Source organism: Pseudorasbora parva, chromosome 23, assembly GCF_024679245.1.
Source record: "Pseudorasbora parva isolate DD20220531a chromosome 23, ASM2467924v1, whole genome shotgun sequence".
Classification (NCBI taxonomy): domain Eukaryota; kingdom Metazoa; phylum Chordata; class Actinopteri; order Cypriniformes; family Gobionidae; genus Pseudorasbora; species Pseudorasbora parva.
The window spans coordinates 22763599-22784076 of NC_090194.1; the positions used below are offsets into that span (position 1 = coordinate 22763599).

The 20478-nt window shown below is 40.1% G+C and overlaps 1 protein-coding gene across 1 annotated transcript in view; it reads left to right on the forward strand.

The window, feature by feature from the left end:
• The window catches only part of aldh7a1 (aldehyde dehydrogenase 7 family, member A1), a 100885-nt gene that overhangs the window by 35963 nt on the left and 44444 nt on the right, over positions 1 to 20478 (forward strand). Inside the window, exons 10-12 of the mRNA XM_067432737.1 lie at positions 14897 to 14938; positions 15582 to 15676; positions 15801 to 15885. Coding sequence (XP_067288838.1) covers positions 14897 to 14938; positions 15582 to 15676; positions 15801 to 15885 — 222 coding nt within the window. The remainder of the gene's footprint in view (positions 1 to 14896; positions 14939 to 15581; positions 15677 to 15800; positions 15886 to 20478) is intronic.

The window sequence follows — 20478 nt, forward strand, 5'->3', positions numbered from 1 at the left end:
TTCTACTACATTAATGACCCAGTTTAAATACAGATTAATCTTCCCAGCACTGAAGTACGCCTTTAATTCTTGAACACAATAGTCTTTCGGGCAGTCATATGATAATAGTCTGTTGGCGCCCTCTGCTGAACTGGCTTGAACTTTCCTTTTCAACAATTACACACAATGGCCCTCATTTATCAATCTTGCGTAGAAACTGGTGTATATGTTGGCGTAAGATTATGCGTACACTCCTCTCATCGCCTGATTTATGAAGCTGTGCGTACCTCTGCAATCCAGGTGTACGCAATACCTGCCCTTGATAAATGCCGCGGCTGAAAACGATCGTCATTAGAATAACATGCCCCTATATATTCAAGTCTCCGCCTCCCCCACGCCCTCATTTTACGCCATGGACAAACAGAAGACGGCAAAGAAACGAAACTTCTCCGACGTGGAGATCGGGCGCTCAATCATCTCACTAGTCCACTAGTCAGGGCACTGACTATGACATAAGTCAATGGGTTGACTCCCTGATCAGTGCCCTGACTACTGAACTAGTGAGATAATTGAGACGCACCCATCAAGACCATCACCAGGGAAGTGGAATAAAACCCCGAAATTGTTTTATTTAGGAGTTTAAAGAGTGGGATTAAAGGCACCTACAAAAACAAAATATGGACCCAAATTACGAGTACTGTTAATAGTGTGGAGGTTGAGAAGCGCACTCCAGCATTTTAAATAGCTGTTTGGATGATAAATTACCATCACAATGCATTATTTTACAGCACATGTTTTGAAACAATTAGCATTTAATTTCGTATCACTGCACATGTATTGGGGTGTACGATAGTGATGATGATGTGATGTGGAGTACCATTCATTCACATTAAAGGGGGGGTGAAACATTCAGTTTCAGTCAGTGTCATGTCAATCTTGAGTACCTATAGAGTAGCATTGCATCCTGCATATCTCCGAAAAGTCTTTATTTTTTTATAATTATATAAGAAAGATGCGCTGTTCCGAGTCTTTCCGAAAAAAGCCGAGCGGGTGGGGGCGTATCGTGTGAGCGGAGCTAAATAATGACGTGTGCGCGCCGCTGTTGTGTTGAGTGCGTCGTAAAGCTGTGTCATCCCTAACAGCGGGAAAAAACTTTATTCAAAATAAAAATATGGCTTTTAATCAGATACAGCCATACATCTATGATCCGGAATCAGACCCAGAGGCTGCAGTTGAACAGGAGCAGCAGCAAAAACGACTAGAGCAGGACGTCTCTATGTGGTACAAGTTATACACTAACTATATAATATGCTTAGCGGCTTGTGTTATTTACATATTTATACTTGAATTATATCGTCGTATTTTTGTCTTTGAAGGTGTACATGTGGGAAGTGCACGTGTGTGTGTGTGTGTGTGTTTACGCGTGGTTTGTGTAGACAATTGTAACGTTAGTAAGCGGACTGGTTTTGCACGGCAGGCTAAGTTAGTGTTTACATAGAAAGACATGGAATAGTAGGCTAGCGCATTTGAATGAAGAAGCGCGCTTATTTAGTTCAACATATTTCCCCACTCTTTGTGTATTGTTGTTTGGAGTGCTTTTACAATACACAAACATAAAGTTACACATATAGTGGCCAGCTAAACAAATGTACACGCACTACACATCGCATGCTCCATTGATCAATTAACTATACGTGATCATGTTTGGGCTACTTGATGAGCATAGGCAAAAACACAGACATTTGAAGCAGTCTTACTCACCGCCTGCGGTTCTAACGTTGGGACCTTTATCGTTGGGACTGCTCCATCCTTCAGCATTAGGCGATCGGAAAATCTGGCGTCGAGCTGGGCCTTGTTTATGAAACAGTCGGCACCGAAATGCAGTGAACAGACATAAACCTTTGCGCAACTCAGTTGCTGATCCGGAAAAGCAAATTACATCCACTGTTGCCTTAACGCGGGGTTTTTTGGCAATCTGTACAGGACTGTCTTGGTCTGGCAACCAAAAACGCACTTTTTTTGGTGACATTGTTAATTTCTTGAAGTCACATCACCTGTGCAGCGCAGCCTACGAGCCAGCGCTTTGATGGGCGTAGCCTGTTGCTTTCGCACTCTCCCTCCCTCTCTCACGCTCTTCCGGTAGAATTGTCCGTACGGCCCATACAAGGAATTTCCGACCTTTTAACGTCAAGTGGACCCATGATCGAAAAAAACTTGCTGAAACTTATGACTAACCGGAAGTAGTATTTTTGACAAAGAAATACTCCCATCAAACGTCCACCTTAACTTTTGAAACTTTGTCTATGTTTAGTATGGGATTCCAAGTCTTTAACAGTGTAAAAAGATCAGTATGCATGAAACAGCATTTCATCCCCCCTTTAATAATTACATGACAATTTGTAAGATTCTTCTTCTTATTATGATTATTATTCTTAATGACGCTTGTTATTTAGAAGAAGAATGTCGTTTTTATTGATTTTATTATTATTTAAAAGAAGAAGGTCATTTTTATTATTTTGTCAGTCTGAATTATATTAGTCCCAGTGCGTGTGCAGCTGCCGGGCCAGGCGGGCCTGAAACGTCAGGTAAAGCGCACAGGCTCGCGACTGGAGGAATATATGCCTACAAATCAAACGCTTTGGTAAAGTCACACAAATTAAACATTGACGTTCATGTTGCACAAAAATAAACACTGAATATTGTTGTTGTGGTTTTTAACAGTGGGTCATATAGCATATCTTTTCAGTGCGTTTTGTGGTGTTAGGAATTGTTTTTCTGTGCATTTTCCCACTGTGTTTGTTTCTTCAGTAGAACACAAATTAAGTTTTTTAACACCAACTGTTGCTCGTAAAATGCATGTAAATGGGGTCTAATTCTAGTTCCCAAAAGAATCTGGTCTGAGCCTAGTGTGCATCCTGCCATCCGGCGCTGGTGCAAGCTGGCTGCCGGCTGCAACAGCTCTTACCCCCCACCCTTCACCTCACTTGTCCAAGTTTTAGCTTTTTAGACGTTTTAAGTTGTATATTATTTATTTATTTAATATTTAGCACTGCATTTGCTTAGTGTGGACATTTCACGCGAATCACAATGTGCGTCGGAGCCCATGTGCACATTGTTTATAGCAGGGAACAGCTGATCGCGTTGAGCAGCGCGGTTATGCTCCCTCAGGACAAACATGTGATTCTTGCTGAGCTACTTCGGAAGACTCGCCGAGGATGTCGCGCTGGAAGGAAACTCCGGGAAAAGAAGAGGCGCTTTAGACCTTCTTTCCCTTCCGTCATAATGGGAAATGTGAGATCTCTTCCTAATAAGATGGACGAGGTGGCGGCGCTTATCCGGCATCAGCGGGAGTATAGACAGTGCTGCGTCATTGTGTTTACGGAAACCTGGTTAACCCCTCACATCCCGGACTCAGCCATTACATTGGATTATTTTCATCTGCTGCGGGCGGACAGGACTGAGAACAGTGGTAAGAGGAAAGGAGGTGGTCTGGCTGTGTTTGTCAATGAGAGATGGTGTAAGCCAGGACATTGTTCAGTGAAAATAGATCTGTGTAACAGGGACATTGAACTGTTAGTCGTTAGCATGAGACCATACTATCTGCCACGGGAGTTCACCCATGTTATGGTGTTAGCTGCATATGTGCCACCCTCTGCTAAAGCGGATACTGCATGTGATACACTGTTCTCAGTTATTAGTACCCTGCAGACACAGCACCCACAGGCTCTCTTCCTCATCTCTGGGGACTTCAACCATGCACCCCCTTCCTCTGTGTTGCCAACATTTACTCAGTATGTCAGTTGTCCCACTAGAAACAATAAAACATTGGACTTATTTTATGCCAACTCCAAGGAGGCATACTCCTCATCCGCTCTCCCTCCCCTTGGCAGAGCTGACCACAACATGGTCCATCTACAGCCTGTGTATAAACCTGTAGTGCATAGGCAGCCTGTGGAGCACCGTGTGGTGAGAAGGTGGACTACTGAGAGTGAGGAAGCTCTAAGGGACTGCTTCAACACCACTGTGTGGACTGAGCTCTGTGACCCACATGGAGAGGACATTAATGTGATCACAGACACTATAACAGACTATATTAATTTTTGTTTTGAAAATACTGTGCGCTCAAACGGTAAGGTGTTTTGCAAATAACAAGCCGTGGATGACCTATAATATCAAAGCTCTACTGAAGGAGAAGAAGAGAGCTTTTAGGTCAGGGAATAGGGAGGAGCTTAGGGCTGTACAGAAGGAGTTGAGACGGAAGATCAGGGAGGGTAAGGCCAGCTATAAGAGGAAGATGGAGGAGCAGCTGCAGGAGCAGAAATCAGGGGTGTGTGGAGGAGCTTAAAGACCATTTTGGGATTCAAAGCACACCACTCACAGGCTGTGGGTGACTTGCAATGGGTTAAAGATTTGAACCGTTATTTTAACCGTTTTGACCAGTCACCCCCTCCTCCTCCCCCGCAGCTGGTCCATACCTTGTCACCGGGACAATGCCACACACCCCCAGCCCTTTACAGCTCTGGCCCTACACACCTCAACACCTCCTCACTGTCCCATGGAATCAGCCACCCTCTCAGCGCACACCTAACTTTTACATCGGTCCAGGTGAGAAAAGAGCTGAGAAGGATAAAAGCACGGAAAGCGGCTGGACCAGATGGCATTAGCTCCAGGCTGCTGAAATCCTGTGCAGATGAACTATGTGGGATTATTGGGCATGTCTTCAATCTGAGCCTCAAGTTGAGGGTTGTGCCACAGTTATGGAAGACCTCCTGTGTAGTACCAGTGCCAAAGACACCACACGCTAGGGACTTCAGTGGCTTCAGGCCGGTGGCTCTCACGTCACATCTGATGAAAACATTGGAGAGACTGGTGCTGGCTCACCTCCGTTCAGAAGTGAGCTCAGCAATGGACCCACTGCAGTTTGCCTACCGGCCTGGGATTGGAGTGGAAGACGCTGTTATCTTTCTATTACATCGTGCTCTTAGTCACCTGGAGAAGCCCGGCAACGCTGTGAGAATTCTATTCTTTGACTTCTCCAGCGCATTCAACACCATTCAGCCGGTGTTTTTGAGGGACAAGCTAGTGCAGACTGATGTGAATTTGCATCTGGCTGAGTGGATCCTGGACTACCTGACAAACCGGATTCAGTTTGTGAGGGCCGGGGGCTGTGTGTCTGATCAGGTGGCCTGTAGTGTGGGTGTCCCTCAGGGCACGGTACGGACACCCTTCCTCTTCACCCTCTACACTGCAGATTTCCGATATAACACTGATGGCTGTGTCCTGCTTAAGTTCTCTGACGACTCTGCGGTCGTTGGCTTGATCAGTGATGACGATGATGCAGAGTATAGAGGACTGACGCAGGACTTTGTGGACTGGTGCCGGCCAAACCACCTCCTTATTAACGCAGGGAAGACTAAGGAGATGGTGGTGGATTTTCGCAGACACCGGTCTGCTCCCTCACTGGTGAACATCCAGGGAATGGACATTGAGAGAGTGGACTCTTATAAGTACCTGGGTGTTCACCTTAACCATAAACTGAATTGGACTCTCAATACAGAGACATTGTACAGGAAGGGTTTGAGCAGGCTTTACCTCCTGAGGAGACTGAGGTCTTTTGGAGTGCAGGGGGCGCTCCTGAAAACCTTCTATGATTCTGTGGTGTCATCAGCCATCCTGTATGGTGTGGCCTGCTGGAGTAGCAGTATCACTGAGAGGGAAAGGAGGATGCTCGACAGTATCATCAGGAAGTCCAGCTCTGTTCTTGGTTGTCCTCTGGACTCAGTGCGGGAGATGGGTGACAAACGGATCCTGGCAAAAATGTCATCCATGCTGAACCATGAGGCACACCCCATGCAGGATACTTTGTCAGCTCTGGAGAGTAGTTTCAGTGACAGATTGCTCCATCCTCGGTGTGTGAAGGAAAGATTCCGCAGGTCTTTTCTTCCTGCTGCAGTCAGGCTATACAATGATCATTCCTAACAGAAAACTCCTTTTTACATTTTTATGTTTTTATGTTTGGCTATATAAGTAATGTGCTATTTGACTGAGCAATAACTTGTAATGTGCAATACCGATGGGCATAATTTAATCTAGTTATTCATAGGTTATTTGATGTTTTAGTGTTTGTGAGATTATTATTTTACTTATCCCTGTATCCCTGCTGTTGCTAAATGCAATTTCCCCACTGCGGGACAAATAAAGGCTTACCTTACCTTACCTTACCTTACCTTACCTTACCTTACCTTACCTTACCTTACCTTACCTATCTCCTCTGGAAATTTGAGCTGCTTCTTTAGGTCTGCCCCATCTCCCAGCCATTTGCTGAGGCCAGTAACCGACTGCTTCTTTATCCCGCTCCAGTGCTCTCTTCTGTCCTGGCAAAATGGGTGCCCTTTTTAATGTTTATCCATCTTCCTTGCTTGTTCCACACCATTCGCCATCCAAGACACAATTTCCCATCTAATAAGCTTGACTGTATGTTGAAAAGACATACTCAATTTTGTCTGGCTTTCCACACAGCAGGCAGCTGGGTCTCTGCAATCCCTCAAATATGGAGGTTTGATGGAGTTAGGCAGGAGATTGTAAACAGAACACATCAAGAACACATCAGGGCTCTTTTTCTTATGCCCTCCCATCCTGTCCAGCTTTTTCATGGCACCAGCCTTGACATGCCAGGTTTCCTCCTGCTTTGCAAAGCTCCCTCTACATTATGCCATGGTGTTCCTTTTGGGTCAGCTTTTTTCCAGCTTGTTCTGATGGAGCAGCCCAATCCAAGCCTGGCCTGAGCTACTGTCCCAACAATTTCACTAATAATACTACAAGTAAAAACTATTATTAATAATAGTAGTAATAATAGTAGAATAATAATATTACTAAAATTATATAGGCCTTATAACAGTCTTTAGCATAGGCTGTAAAAAAATATGGACGACGTGACATCATCCATTTCCGCTTGGTAGAATTGAAGCTTTCAGGCGGCCTGCACGGCTCTGACGTCTTGGGACCGGAGTTGCGCAGTAGAGAGCAGGAAGTACAACTGCGATATCAAAAGCCTGCCCACATTCTCACAGATGCAGAACAATTAATTATGTTGGTGTGAAATAAACAATTATGGAAATGTAGAAATAAAAAAGCTAAAAAGCTAAAGCTCCAATCTGCTCCAAAAAATACAGAAAAAAAGTCTGTTAGCGCTAGGGCTGCACGTTTTCAAGTTTTTCATTAACCGTTAACCGAGGCCCTTAGCGGTTAATACTCGGTTAACCATAGTGTGCGTCAGGGTTATTATTTTTAGTTTATTAATTTGACGACCGCCATCTCCGTAGTGAACGCGCCTATAGAGAGAAATGCACATCATGGATTACATAATCAGAGAGTAGCCTATTTCTTTTCGTTTTAAATTGTTAAAAGACATTTCAAGCTTTCTTAAGATATATTTCATGTCTGTGAGGCCTACGCTGAGTTTCGTTAAATTAGGATGAGATGCGTTCTAGTTCACGAGCAATGCAAGTGGCCGCGAGGGTGCCTGCATGGTAAGGGCATGTAGTAAAATATGCAGCCGAGAATGATTCACACAGCGTTTGACTCACGTGGCTGAGCCTCTCCCGGCAGAGAGTTCAAACATCTGTGGACTCGTTCCTTCAGCTCTGGCCATCTTGCTTTCAGTCCGCGATTAGCTCTTTTTTGTTTTCTTCTTTACAATTAAAGTAAACCTCTGCTTTTCTCTACTCCCTCACAAGTTTCTCACTTCCAACTTTCTTTCTTCTGCTCCGTTATGCACAGCGCGCGCGGCTCCCGCTCTGCTTCTGCCCTAATGCGACTTATAGGCCAGTGCAACTTGTTATTTTCCTCTTCATGACGCATTTTCTGACTGATGCGACTTATACTCCGGAGCGACTTATAGCCTGAAAAATGCGGTAAGCACTGCATTGCAATACTTGCATTTAGCCCCGTCACTCTCAATTTTAAAGTGCTCCCACGCTGTACTTTTCTTTGCGCGCTTCATGTTAGAAACTAAACTGGTCTCTGGTCATGACTTCTTCTTGTGGATATTACAAATGCCTGGGAGCGCTCTGGCGGTCTCTAGCGGTGCAAAAAATATATATTACAACTAAATTCAAAGCACGTCATTGACTGCTTTGCACGTCATTGACTGCTAAATTCAAAGCACGTCATTGACACGCCACTTAACCGAGCAAAATGTTTCACTCGGTTACGCAATTTTTAACGGTTAATCTGTTAACCATGGACACCCTTAGTTAGCGCCTCAGTGACATTCAGAGAAGACAATCTCAGCTGTTGATCATGACGTCACACCTCCCGTTTTTATAGCATCAAATAACTTATTTTAAAAACGAACACTTGAAATTAAATAGTGATGATAACTGCCTTCAATGACAAACTAACTTTGGGGGAAAAATATTTGAGGTGTAATGTTATTGTTTAGTTTGCCTCGCGTCCATTGGAAACCACGAGGGGCGGCTATACTGGGACCGGTCACCGGGGGGCAATCGAGGTGCGAAAGCTTCAGTTTCTGAGAGGGATGCTGCAAGCTTGGTCTTTAGTAGGGACATGGAAGAAAATGATTCACATAAATCATGATTCTTCTACCGATTCGCATCGATTGATAAAATTCAAAAATCTATTTTCTAGAGTACTACATTCCTTTAACTTCACAGTATTATTAAAATGCTGAAAATATATGCAAAAAACCTTTAATACCGCTATTTCTTTTACAATATATATTTGCAAAAATGTTGTTTTTGTACTAAGGAATTTTATTTTTTAATTAATGTACTGTGCAGCGTCAGATTACAAAACGTTTTTTTGCTTTCATTTTTAGGGAATAATTAACTGTGGTTTGAGACTCCTTCACCAGCATAATGCGATATCCACTTTGATATGTCTTTTTGGGTGAAATATTTCGATGCAATGAGACATATTCGTCACCAATTCTATCTATGCCTGCAAAAGATTTCTCATTTTCCCATGGTAACAAATGTATGTAAATAACTAAATAAGTAAATGAATAACCAAAAAACTAAACTATTGAAAAACAATATTCTCAGCTTTTTGTTCAAAATGTTTTTATTTTTTTATTTTTTATATAAAACAAAATATTCTGTTGCCCATTAAAGTTGGCAGGGAACAAGTTTTATTCAATATGATAAACTCAGATCCCAAGATCATCTAACTGTGTGACACAATTTCACCTGCTTCATTCATTTATTTGTTTTGATGAATATAGCAAATGATGAAAAAATTGTGTTAAACATAATACAAAGTAAACAATCAGATTGAATCAATTCAAAGCTTCAAAGACTCTTGGAGACTCCAAAAGGACATAAAATAACCAAATGATTAGAAGTCTGTATAATTCTATTATATAATACATTTGTGCATACCAAAGCATCAATGAAAAACATTACAGAAAAAAAAATCTGAATTCACAGTGTATAGTATTTGTACAGAGCAAATACCTGATCTATGAGTATTATTAGGCTATAGTTCAGTGGCTGCAACCATACAGCGTACACACAGAAGCTTGTGTGATCGTGGTCGGCTCGTGTTGCAAACAGTCGAGTCGTGTACCAGCTGATTTGATGTGATGATCAAATTAACTGACTCTGCAATATCTCATGACCTCCTGAGTGTCCGAATTCGCACAGTGTATGCCCGCCTTAAACAAAGCAACATACACATGACAAATCAAACATTATCCAGTGTGTGTGGACACGACACAAATGTACTGAAATGTGCTTGTACATTAAACGTCTAGTGATTGAGTGCACATACCTTGTTTGTTTGTGCGTTAATATAATCAAGGGTCCGTGGGTCCTTAAAATGTCTTAAATAAGGTTTTCCTTAAAGGTCCCGTTCTTTGCGATTCCATCTTTCAAACTTTAGTTGGTGTGAAATGTTGCTGTTAGAGCATAAATAATACCTGTAAAATTATAAAGCTCAAAGTTCAATGCCAAGCGAGATATTTTATTTAACAAAAGTTGCCTTTCAAAGCCTACAGCGAAAGGCCGGTTTGGACTACACCCCTGCACTTCCTTCAGGAATGATGTCACTAGAACCGTTTGTTGACTAACCCTCCGCCCACAAGAACACGCAAAATAGGGGGCATGGTCTTATTGCTCTCCCACGTGGAGAAGAGCGCGCATTCAGCGCTTGCATCTCCCCGTTATGGTAAGAGGCGGGACCTTTCCGGGCAAAGTGCGCTAAGCTGCTGTCCAATCACAACACTGTGATTGGACAGCTGGCCCAACCTGAACTCGTTACGTGTTTCTGAAGGAGGGACTTCATAAAACAAGGAAATCATCAGGCCGTTTTTAGGACTGAGAAAACAGCTGTGGACAGATAAGTAAATTGTGTGAAAAATACTGTTTTTTTACACACGAAACATGAACTCATGTTATATTGCACACTGTAAACATAATCAAAGCTTCGAAAACACGTGAAGAACGGGACATTTAAAAAAGGCTTTAAAGTCTTAATTTCTTAAATTCAGGTTCGATGGGTCTTAATATTTTTGGTCTCATTACCGGGAAAATTTCCCCAATCTAATGGACACAGTGACTGTTATCACTGGACGTATCGTTAGTTACTGCGCCATCATCAGAGTGTCAAGTAATCTTTATTTATATAGCGCTTTTACAATGACGATTGTTTCAAAGTAGCTTCACAGTGTTAAACAGGAAAAATTTGATTCGACTGGACAGTTGCTCTGGAGAAAATTGTTATCAGCTCATTCAATTTATCATATAGCAACAATGTGGGCAGATCAGTGATATAGTTGATACAATTAATTTAGTAATTAATTTTATTTGAATAATTATTCAAAATGTTTGTGTCCCCAACTGAGCAAGCCAAAGGCGACAGTGGCAAGGAACCAAAACTCCATCAGAACATTATGGAAAAAAATAAACCTTAAGAAAAACCAGGCTCAGTTATGGTGCCAGTACTCCTCTGGCCTATTAAAAAACAGTGTATGATTATTATTCTGGCAACCTTACAGATCAGAAATCATATTAAATCGGAATATTCAAAAGTTTGAGGTATCACATAAGAGACAGGTTTATTGAGGATGACGTGTCCCTTACACAAAAATATGAATATTTGAAGGATCAAAGTCATCACTCTGGAAACGGGTTTATTTAGGATCCATAAATTTAATGCAGCTTAACAATCAGTCAATTGATTTGAATAAGATACTGTAAGTTAAAAAATGGTATGTGTATGCAATAGTAAAGAGATGTGTTTTAGTCTAGATTTAAAGTCTAGAGTGTGTCTGCTTCCCAAACAATGCTAGGAAGACTGTTCCAGAGTTTAAGTGCCAATAGAAAAAGGATTGATTGCCTGCAAGTTGATTTTGATATTCTAGGTATTGTCAACTGGCCAGAATTTTGAGACTGCAATAGACGTGATGGAGTATAATTTGTTAAGAGATTCAGTGCATGATGCATGATGCTTTCGATCTTGATTCAGTATCAATTTACAGTCTTGTTCAAAATAATAGCAGTACAATGTGACTAACCAGAATAATCAAGGTTTTTAGTATATTTTTTATTGCTACGTGGCAAACAAGTTACCAGTAGGTTCAGTAGATTGTCAAAAAAAAAAAAAAAACAGCATCCATGATATGCACGCTCTTAAGGCTGTGCAATTGGGCAATTAGTTGAAAGGGGTGTGTTCAAAAAAATAGCAGTGTCTACCTTTGACTGTACAAACTCAAAACTATTTTGTACAAACATTTTTTTCTGGGATTTAGCAATCCTGTGAATCACTAAACTAATATTTAGTTGTATGACCACAGTTTTTTAGAACTGCTTGACATCTGTGTGGCATGGAGTCAACCAACTTGTGGCACCTCTCAGCTGTTATTCCACTCCATGATTCTTTAACAACATTCCACAATTCATTCACATTTCTTGGTTTTGCTTCAGAAACAGCATTTTTGATATCACCCCACAAGTTCTCAATTGGATTAAGGTCTGGAGATTGGGCAGTTGTCATATAGGGTAAATTCAAGTTGATTGGGATTAATCTTAATTTAAAAAATGTGTCCCTATCAGAGGTTATGTTAAAGGGTTAGTTCACCCAAAAATGAAATTTATGTCATTAATGACTCACCGTAATGTCATTCCTCACCTATAAGACCTTCGTTCATCTTCGGAACACAGTTTAAGATATTTAATATTTTAGTCCCAGATGATTCGGCTCGGCAATGTCACGTGATTTCAGCAGTATGGCAGTTTGACACACGATCCGAACTGCTGACATCATGTGACATTGGTGATCCGAATCATTGATTGATTCACTGATTCATGAACCATTTGAATCTTTTTTTGAGGAACACGGAAGAGAAGACAATGCTGTATAAAGTCATAGTTTTTGATATTTTTGGACCAAAATCTGTTTTCGATGCTTCAAGAGATTCTAATCAATCAACTGAATTCACACATTGACTACTTTGATGATGTTTTTATTAGCTTTCTGGACATGGACAGTAAAATGCACATAGACTGCATATGCTCTGGGACTAAAATATAAAATATCTTAAACTGTGTTCCGAGGATGAACGGAGGTCTTACGGGTGAAGAACGACATTAGTGACATAAACATCATTAATGACATAAATTTCGTTTTTGGGTGAACTAACCCTTTAACAATTGGCAGAATTTGTTTAGCAGTGATAGAAATATCTGAAGGCAGTCCATCATTTTGATAGATTACACTGAGGGTGAAATATTGTAACTAAGTCCTTCCCCTGTCCACTTGGTGCAAGTGCATACCAGTGTGGCAGCAGAGCGCTGGGAAGATAAATCTGTATTTAAACTTAAACATCAATGTAGTAGAAATGTGAAATTATTTTTGAATTTGGTGCCTTCTAGACTGAGAAAAGACAGAAAATGTATTTTTGTCTCATGGGGATGAAAGACTACAATTCCCAGAATGCTTCGCTGCCCTGTGAGGCCATTCCCAAAGCCACCTACTTGATTACTGTGACTGAGTTGGTGAAGACAATACAATTAAAAACTGAACGTGTCTGGTCAATATAATGAATGGGTCACCGTGCGAGTATCACAGCACTGAGCACTAACTGCAGGAGTGAGATAAATAAGCTAAATGAGCTCATAATGAGAGCTGAGGTAATCGCGACTACACTCGCGGCATACATTCAAAACGCGAGTTCAGTCTGGTGCGTTTCAGTTCATGCCTTTGCAAGTTGTAAGCTGCTGTCCGTAACTTTTTTTGTGTTCAAGATTTACAAAAATTATATAATGAGAATGTAAAACATGAATCCATTTTCCAAACCGTGTTTTTGTCTTACCCTGAATCATTATGGTACCGTTATAATAAGTATTTATATTGGGACTATTTCAGGCCAGACTGGTAGGTACCGCTGCGGAGGTAGGTACCTTTTTTCAGTCATGGCACCCTTGGAAAATGTTCTAATTTTGTAGTCTAACGTTACAGTGAATGAGAGTATGAGCCGAAACCAAACGAACGCACTGGCCATGTGTGACATCCGTTAACCATAGTGTAAACATAGATGACGTGACAGGTTTTTCTATAAAAGAAAGAACGTAGCCTTTCTTTGTATGTGGGCCTAGGCAATTTATATATTTATAATACTTACTAAAATATAATTCATATTATTTTATTACTTTTGTATTAGTTGTTTGAAGAGTAAAAAAATAAATTGGTCGGTCTTAAAGCAAATTTACAACCGTTAAGTCGGTCGGACTAAAAGGAAAAAATAAAATAAAAAATGAGTCGGCCCTAAATCGACAGGGTTGATCGGGTTACGGCAAACAAGAATATTTTTAAGGATGGCCTTATCCGTTTTTTTTGTGCAAGAAGGAATCTTCAGACAGCAATACGGCACAGTCATCCTGGCATAATGTTGCCTTTTTTTAAAATTAAAATTAAATTAAAAATACACTGCTGTGGATGTTATTTATGTCATTAATGTCTTTACTGTGATAATGGACTGAGGATGGGAATTGGATTCGGTATTCGGTTTCGGATTCGGCAGAATCTTAACCAGTGGATTCGGTATTCGGCCGAACCTCAAAAATCTGGATTCGGTGCATCCCTAGTTTAAATGAGTGCCTGTAGTCTTTAGCATTTGGCCAAACATTCCTCCTATGATGCAAATATCGTCAATTTGTGTCTAGGAGGAATTTTTCCAGAAATAGACTGCATAAATCTCTTGAATATACTCAAAAATAAAAAATAAAAAATAAATAAAAAAGCACAATCATTTGGATGTACTCCAGGGTTTCTACTGATACAAAGCCATATGCTAATCGCTGAAGTAACTCTCTTAAGTTTTCAGAATAAAATGAAAACTAACATGAGAAGTCTAAGCTGATGCGTTTGGTGACATGTAGGTGTAATTCATGTTTTTGTTCTTTATCGTAGTAATAAAGAGGAAGGGATGTTCGCATTCTGCAACAACTGTTCAAGATGAAACCTGAAAAGTGACTCTGTCTTTGTTCACCTTTCTTTTCATTATAAATAATTAAATATAAAATAACGATTATTATATAATTAGTTTGTTACATCAAAAGTTGGTGACAAGAGGTTAAATTGTATTTGTAATTGAATCATTCATTCTAGAGATTTGATCAAAAATGCAGATTCATCCAGTAATGAAACAAGTGAAGGATTTATGAATCATTCACTTAAACCATTTTTTAAAAAATTCTTTTTAAATAGACTGCAGCAATTTATATTTTGTCTAAACCTCTAGTAAACTACGTTTTGTTTGGTTTTCTGCTCAGAATCGTCATAATCACTTTTTGGAAAAGAAAAAAAATTGGGATTTTCTTCTCAATTTATCCAGAATCGTGTTGCTGGTTCCTGAATTGACTTATGGTTTTAAAGTGAATATTTTGATTTTGTACAGGTCGTCAGCTGCTGGAGTTGGGAGGAAATAACGCCATCATAGGTTTGTTGCATTTAATTCGTTGAAAATTGTTTGAAAGTTGTCAAAAGGCCGCTCACACCCAGGACAATAATTGTAACTTTAAGTCCACAACACAACTATAACTACAATTTTGCTGGAATCACTTTCATATTTATTTTTATTTTTTCAGCAAATGAACAATAAAAATATTGAGACACTAACAGAGTTATATTTATGGTTGTCTTTATTGTTTTTGTTGTGAATCGGCCTTGGAAATTTGGAAAGTTGGACATTATTTCAGTGTAAAATGTGATTTTTTTTATTTTTTATTTTTTTATTATTATTTTTTATTTTTACTTACTAGTCTTTTATTCACTTCATTATATTTAGCAGACTGTACAAGTCCTGTGAGGTAAATTACATTATATCACTCAAACCTGGGCAAATTGAGGGCCTGTCATAGAGCTGATCACAGTTACCAAAGCTTATTGGCTATATAAAGCATGTCATCATCCCACGTCAGTTACGTTACATCAAATAGACTTTCCAACTAATATAAATTAATGTTTACATTTTCTAATAGAAGAGAATTTGGTATCTCTTTGTTTAATTTAAAGAAGTCTTTCCTTGTTTATGTAATCCAAAAAGTCATTGCATAATGTCCCCCCCCCCCCCCCCCCCCCAGTGTTTGAGGATGCTGATCTTAATCTGGTTGTGCCTTCTGCTGTCTTCGCCTCTGTGGGAACGGCTGGCCAGCGATGCACTACTACCAGACGACTGGTTAGTGTAGTGTGCTAAAGATAAGCACTAGTTTAACCAAAAGTCTTGTTTTTTTTTTTTACTAGTTTCTCCTTTTTGCATCCATCTGTCTAATTGTTATTCATCTGTTTTCCTGCTGATTTAGATGCTGCATGAAAGTGTACATGACAAGGTGGTGGAAAGAATCGCTAAAGCATACAAGCAGATACGCATCGGTGAACCCTGGGACCGTAAGTTCTGTAAAGATTTATGGGTCTCATTCACTAATAATTAGGTGGATTTTTCTTATTTGCAGAGGAGAACTTTTCCCAAAAAGTTCCAACATGCGTTCCAACATATACACTAGAGTTGCAACAATGCTGTTAGTCCACAGTTCATACATACCTCGGTTTTTAACCGCGGTGTTCGGTTCTGATGGCAACACATCAGTGTTTTTGTTAATATATTCTTAAGCCCTATTTGCACGGGATTAGTATTATCTAGGGACCTCTGTGATTGAGAAATTACTCCCCCACATCTGAGTTTTGCGTGGTGCATTTGCACGGGATAAGCAAAGTCTGTGATTTTACTCGAATTTACTGACTTCTCCCAGATATGATTACAAGACTTCGTTATAGATATAGCTGTATGAAATCATAAACAGGCATCGATATCGTCTTGATTATTTTATAGTAATAAATAAACATAATTTTGTTCAGTTAGCGAACAGACGCCATGAACTAAGCTCAGACCAGTTTTACTTTACAAATTACAGACATGGGCGATTCGCACAGGATTAAAATCACAGAAATTCTCTGCAATTATTACAAATCACCAGAGGTAATACTAGTCCCGTGTGAATGGGGCTTTAGGCAACAGCTTAGAGCTGTACAGCAGCATTCAATATGAAATTGAATGGCTAAATGTAAAAATAAAACACTACATAGGCATCATGATAAAATATACATTGATTCTTTTTCAGCAATGAGTGATTTTCTCTTTGTCTTATGTTGTTTTATTAACATTGAAAGGATGGTTAAATCAAAAATGATGACTGTTATTGATTACTCGCGCTCAAGTTCTTTAAACCGGAATAAAGTTCTTTCTTCTGTTGACCATAAAATATATTTTGAAGAATGTTGTTAACCAAACAGTTGCTGGTCCTCATTGACTTCCATTGTATAGGAAAAAAATCATTGGAAGTTATCACTACCATCAACTGTTTGGTTAACATGTAACATTCATCGTGTTCAACAGAAGAAATTAATACAGGTTTGGAACAACATTAGAGTAAATAAATAATGACTTTTTATCAGTAAGATAAGTTATTATTTATCAGTTTTTCATTTTGATGTGATCTGTCCCTTTAAGGACAAACAGCAGAATGGCTGCACTGCTGTCACCTACACAAATCTAATACTTGCCGATTTTACATTTTGCCTTGAGACATAACTGACTGTTATGTAAACCTTGTATGCATTTATTAATGACCTGCATAATGACCACAAGCTTATTAATTTGCATCCCGATCAAGCCGACGATCACATCAAATGGTGCCAGCGATCCAGAAAAGCGGGCCCTGCTACTATTCGGGATAAACACAATCAGGTAGTGACTTTAACGAGGGGGGTAATAATTTGGCAGGGGGTCGAAATTCAGTACCACGTGTTTTTTTTTAAATATAAAACATATCGGATAATCCTTAGCATCCCTAGCTGGTCAAATCGCTTTTAAAATTACTCGATAGTTATCATCGAAATTGTTGTTTTATTGATTGTTTATCCCCCATTTATCCTGTGATTTGCTAAAGTGTTCCCATTTTGGCAAATGGGGCATTTTGACATACACCAAATAAAAGGGCTGGTGCTTACAAGTCTTTCTGAGTAGACACATAAGTAACATGCAGTGAGGAAAATAAGTATTTGAACACCGTGCTATTTTGCAAATTCTCCCACTTGGAAATCATGGAGGGGTCTGAAATTGTCATCATAGGTTCATGTCCACTGTGAGTTTTCCCTAAACTAGATGCACCTGTTTGAGGTCGTTAGCTGCATAAAGACACCTGTCCACCCCATACAGTCAGTAAGAATCCAACTACTAACATTGCCAAGACCAAAGAGCTGTCCAAAGACATTAGAGACAAAATTGTATGCCTCCAAAAGGCTGGAAAGGGCTACGGGGAAATTGCCAAGCAGCTTGGTGAAAAAAGGTCCACTGTTGGAGAAATCATTAGAAAATGGAATGAGTAGGGGTGTAACGATACGCGTATTCGTATTGAACCGTTCGGTACGAGGCTTTCGGTTCGGTACGCGGTACGCATTATGTACCGAACGGTTCTTGGACTAATTAATTAGATTTGGAAAATAAAAAAGTGTGTGAAATATAATAATATGCGTTCAACAAGGTAGCCCAATAACCAAAACGACATAACAGCCAATGCCCCTGACACCGCCGAAGTGAAAGAAAAAAAAAAACACCAAATATGTTTTAGGCTGCTCAGTCAGGTGCTCGCTTACTCAGTAGGCTACACGCTGAATGCTCGTGGCAAAATGGTTATTGCGTTTAACAGACCAGAAATAGAAGATCCTCCAATAACCAACGGGTCTGGTGTTTGGGTGAACTTTGGATTCTTGGTAAGCTATGATGGTGTTGGCAAGAGTGATGGATTAAAAAACAACGGTTTGTCGGATTTACTGATGGTACAGCAGCGGGAATAATTCATGTCATGTCAATCAAAGCCGACAACAAGACGATCTTGTTGTCTTTACGCCGACAACAAGACGATAAAAAGGAGAAACAGCCACAAACTATCCCACAAACTATCCCCGCAGCATTTAGACAGACATTTCCAACTTATTCAAATGGCAAAAGACATCACCACGGCGAGTGGTCCATTTAACGTTATAGCCGCGGATATGAGACCTAACGCCCGTTTCACACACATACTCCGTCTGCAGTGCGTGTGCGGTGCGTATTTTTTTCCGTACCCATGTTAACGGATCACAGCTTTCAAACTGCACGCGGGTGCTGTCCGTCAGTCCGTTCCAGGAGCGGTGCGTCTGCAGCAGTGCACGGATCGTTTGCGTACCGAGTCTATTTTTTGCTGCGCTGCGTTGCTGCATTAAAGCGACAGAACATTGTTCGCATTAAAATAAACATGTACTGACGCGAAAATCTAGTAATTTCACCACAGATGCATATCATTTAAAATATACTCTTGTTTCAAAGTCAACACGTGGCTTTTTTTTTCTCAAGTAAAGCAACAAAACGACACCTTACCTGGCATTTAGGTTAAAAAAAAAGTGCCATAATGGAGAGCACTCGTATACTTTCTTGGAGGTGAAAAGCAAAGTTCTTTTTGACCTGCAGGATTTCTTTTAAAAGGGTGTAAAAACGAAAGAAAAGACGAGAGTCGGCTGTTTTTGAATAGACTATTGTAAGTTTCTAATTTAAAATGTTTGTGATTTAAGGCTATAAACTATGTTTAAATGTTTTGCCACTTGTGTGAGCTAAATCTAAAGTATATAAATATGAATAAATGAATCTAATAAAATGTTGTTTAAATGTAGTAGGCTACGTAACCTTACTTCTATTAAAGAGTAAACAAAGAGAATTGGAATTCTGACGAGGCATGTTCAGTAAAAACTTTTGGATTTTAAATAAAAAATAATGAATAAATGCTGTGTTTGTGGTATGCAACAGCGGATCAGTTGCGGACTGCAAACGCAGCATATGTAAAGCACTACAGGGTGTGGGGCTCCTGCAACGCACACGCAACGCAACACGCACCGCACACGCTAATGTAAAGAGCTAATGTCTTATTCCTGTAACTACATAGAAGATGGGTAAAATCATACAAAAAAAAATCATACTTTGTTAGTTTTAATAAAAAAATATTAAAAAAAGGTAATTTCTGCAAATTTTTTCTTTTTGTTGTATCTAAAACATACCGACCCGTACCGAACCGAACCGTGACACCAGTGTATCGTATCGAACCGAACCGTGAATTTTGTGAACCGTTACACCCCTAGGAATGAGCTAAACATGACTGTAAATCTCCCTCCGACTGGGGATCCATGCAAGATCTTACCTCGTGGTGTCTCAGTGATCCTAAGAAAGGTGAGAAATCAGCCCAGAACTACACGGTCAATGACATGAAAAGAGCTGGGACCACCGGTTCCAAGGTAACTGTTGGTAATGGTAAATGGACTGCATTTATATAGCGCTTTTGACAGACCCTATGGCCATCCAAAGCGCTTTACATTTTTGCCTCACATTCACCCATTCATGCTTTGGTGGTGTTTTTCTGCACATGGGACAGGGCAACTGCACTGTATTAAGGAGAGGATGACTGGGGTAGCCTAGAAATCTAGACGCACCCTAGCGGCAGCAAATCTAATCTGCCGCGTGTGCCGTCTAGCAACTCTCAATACACTTCTGAGCTATAAAAGCCAAACTCTGGTCGGGCCTACTAGTAAACACAGATACTGGTGAACGCTGGTCTTTCGAATTAGCTTTGACCACGACTCTGGAAAATGTGTTCTTAGTTTTGCCGACCGTATACGAGGAAAGTTTAATATGTCAACTAGCACATTCAACTGGTTACAATAATTCACATAATGTGCTTTTAGTTTAGTTTTTCTTTCTTTTCTTTTAGAAAGACTCTAGATTATTGTAGCTTACTAAATGAAATACTGCACTGTTAATGGGCCATTTAGGCAGGCATACATGTTATAATGTATTTGAATAATGGCTGTAGGGATGTGCCGGTTTCAGGTTTGGTGATGGCGAGTCAAATGTGACGGTTCTTAACATAACCGTTGGTGGGGGAGGGGGGATGATGA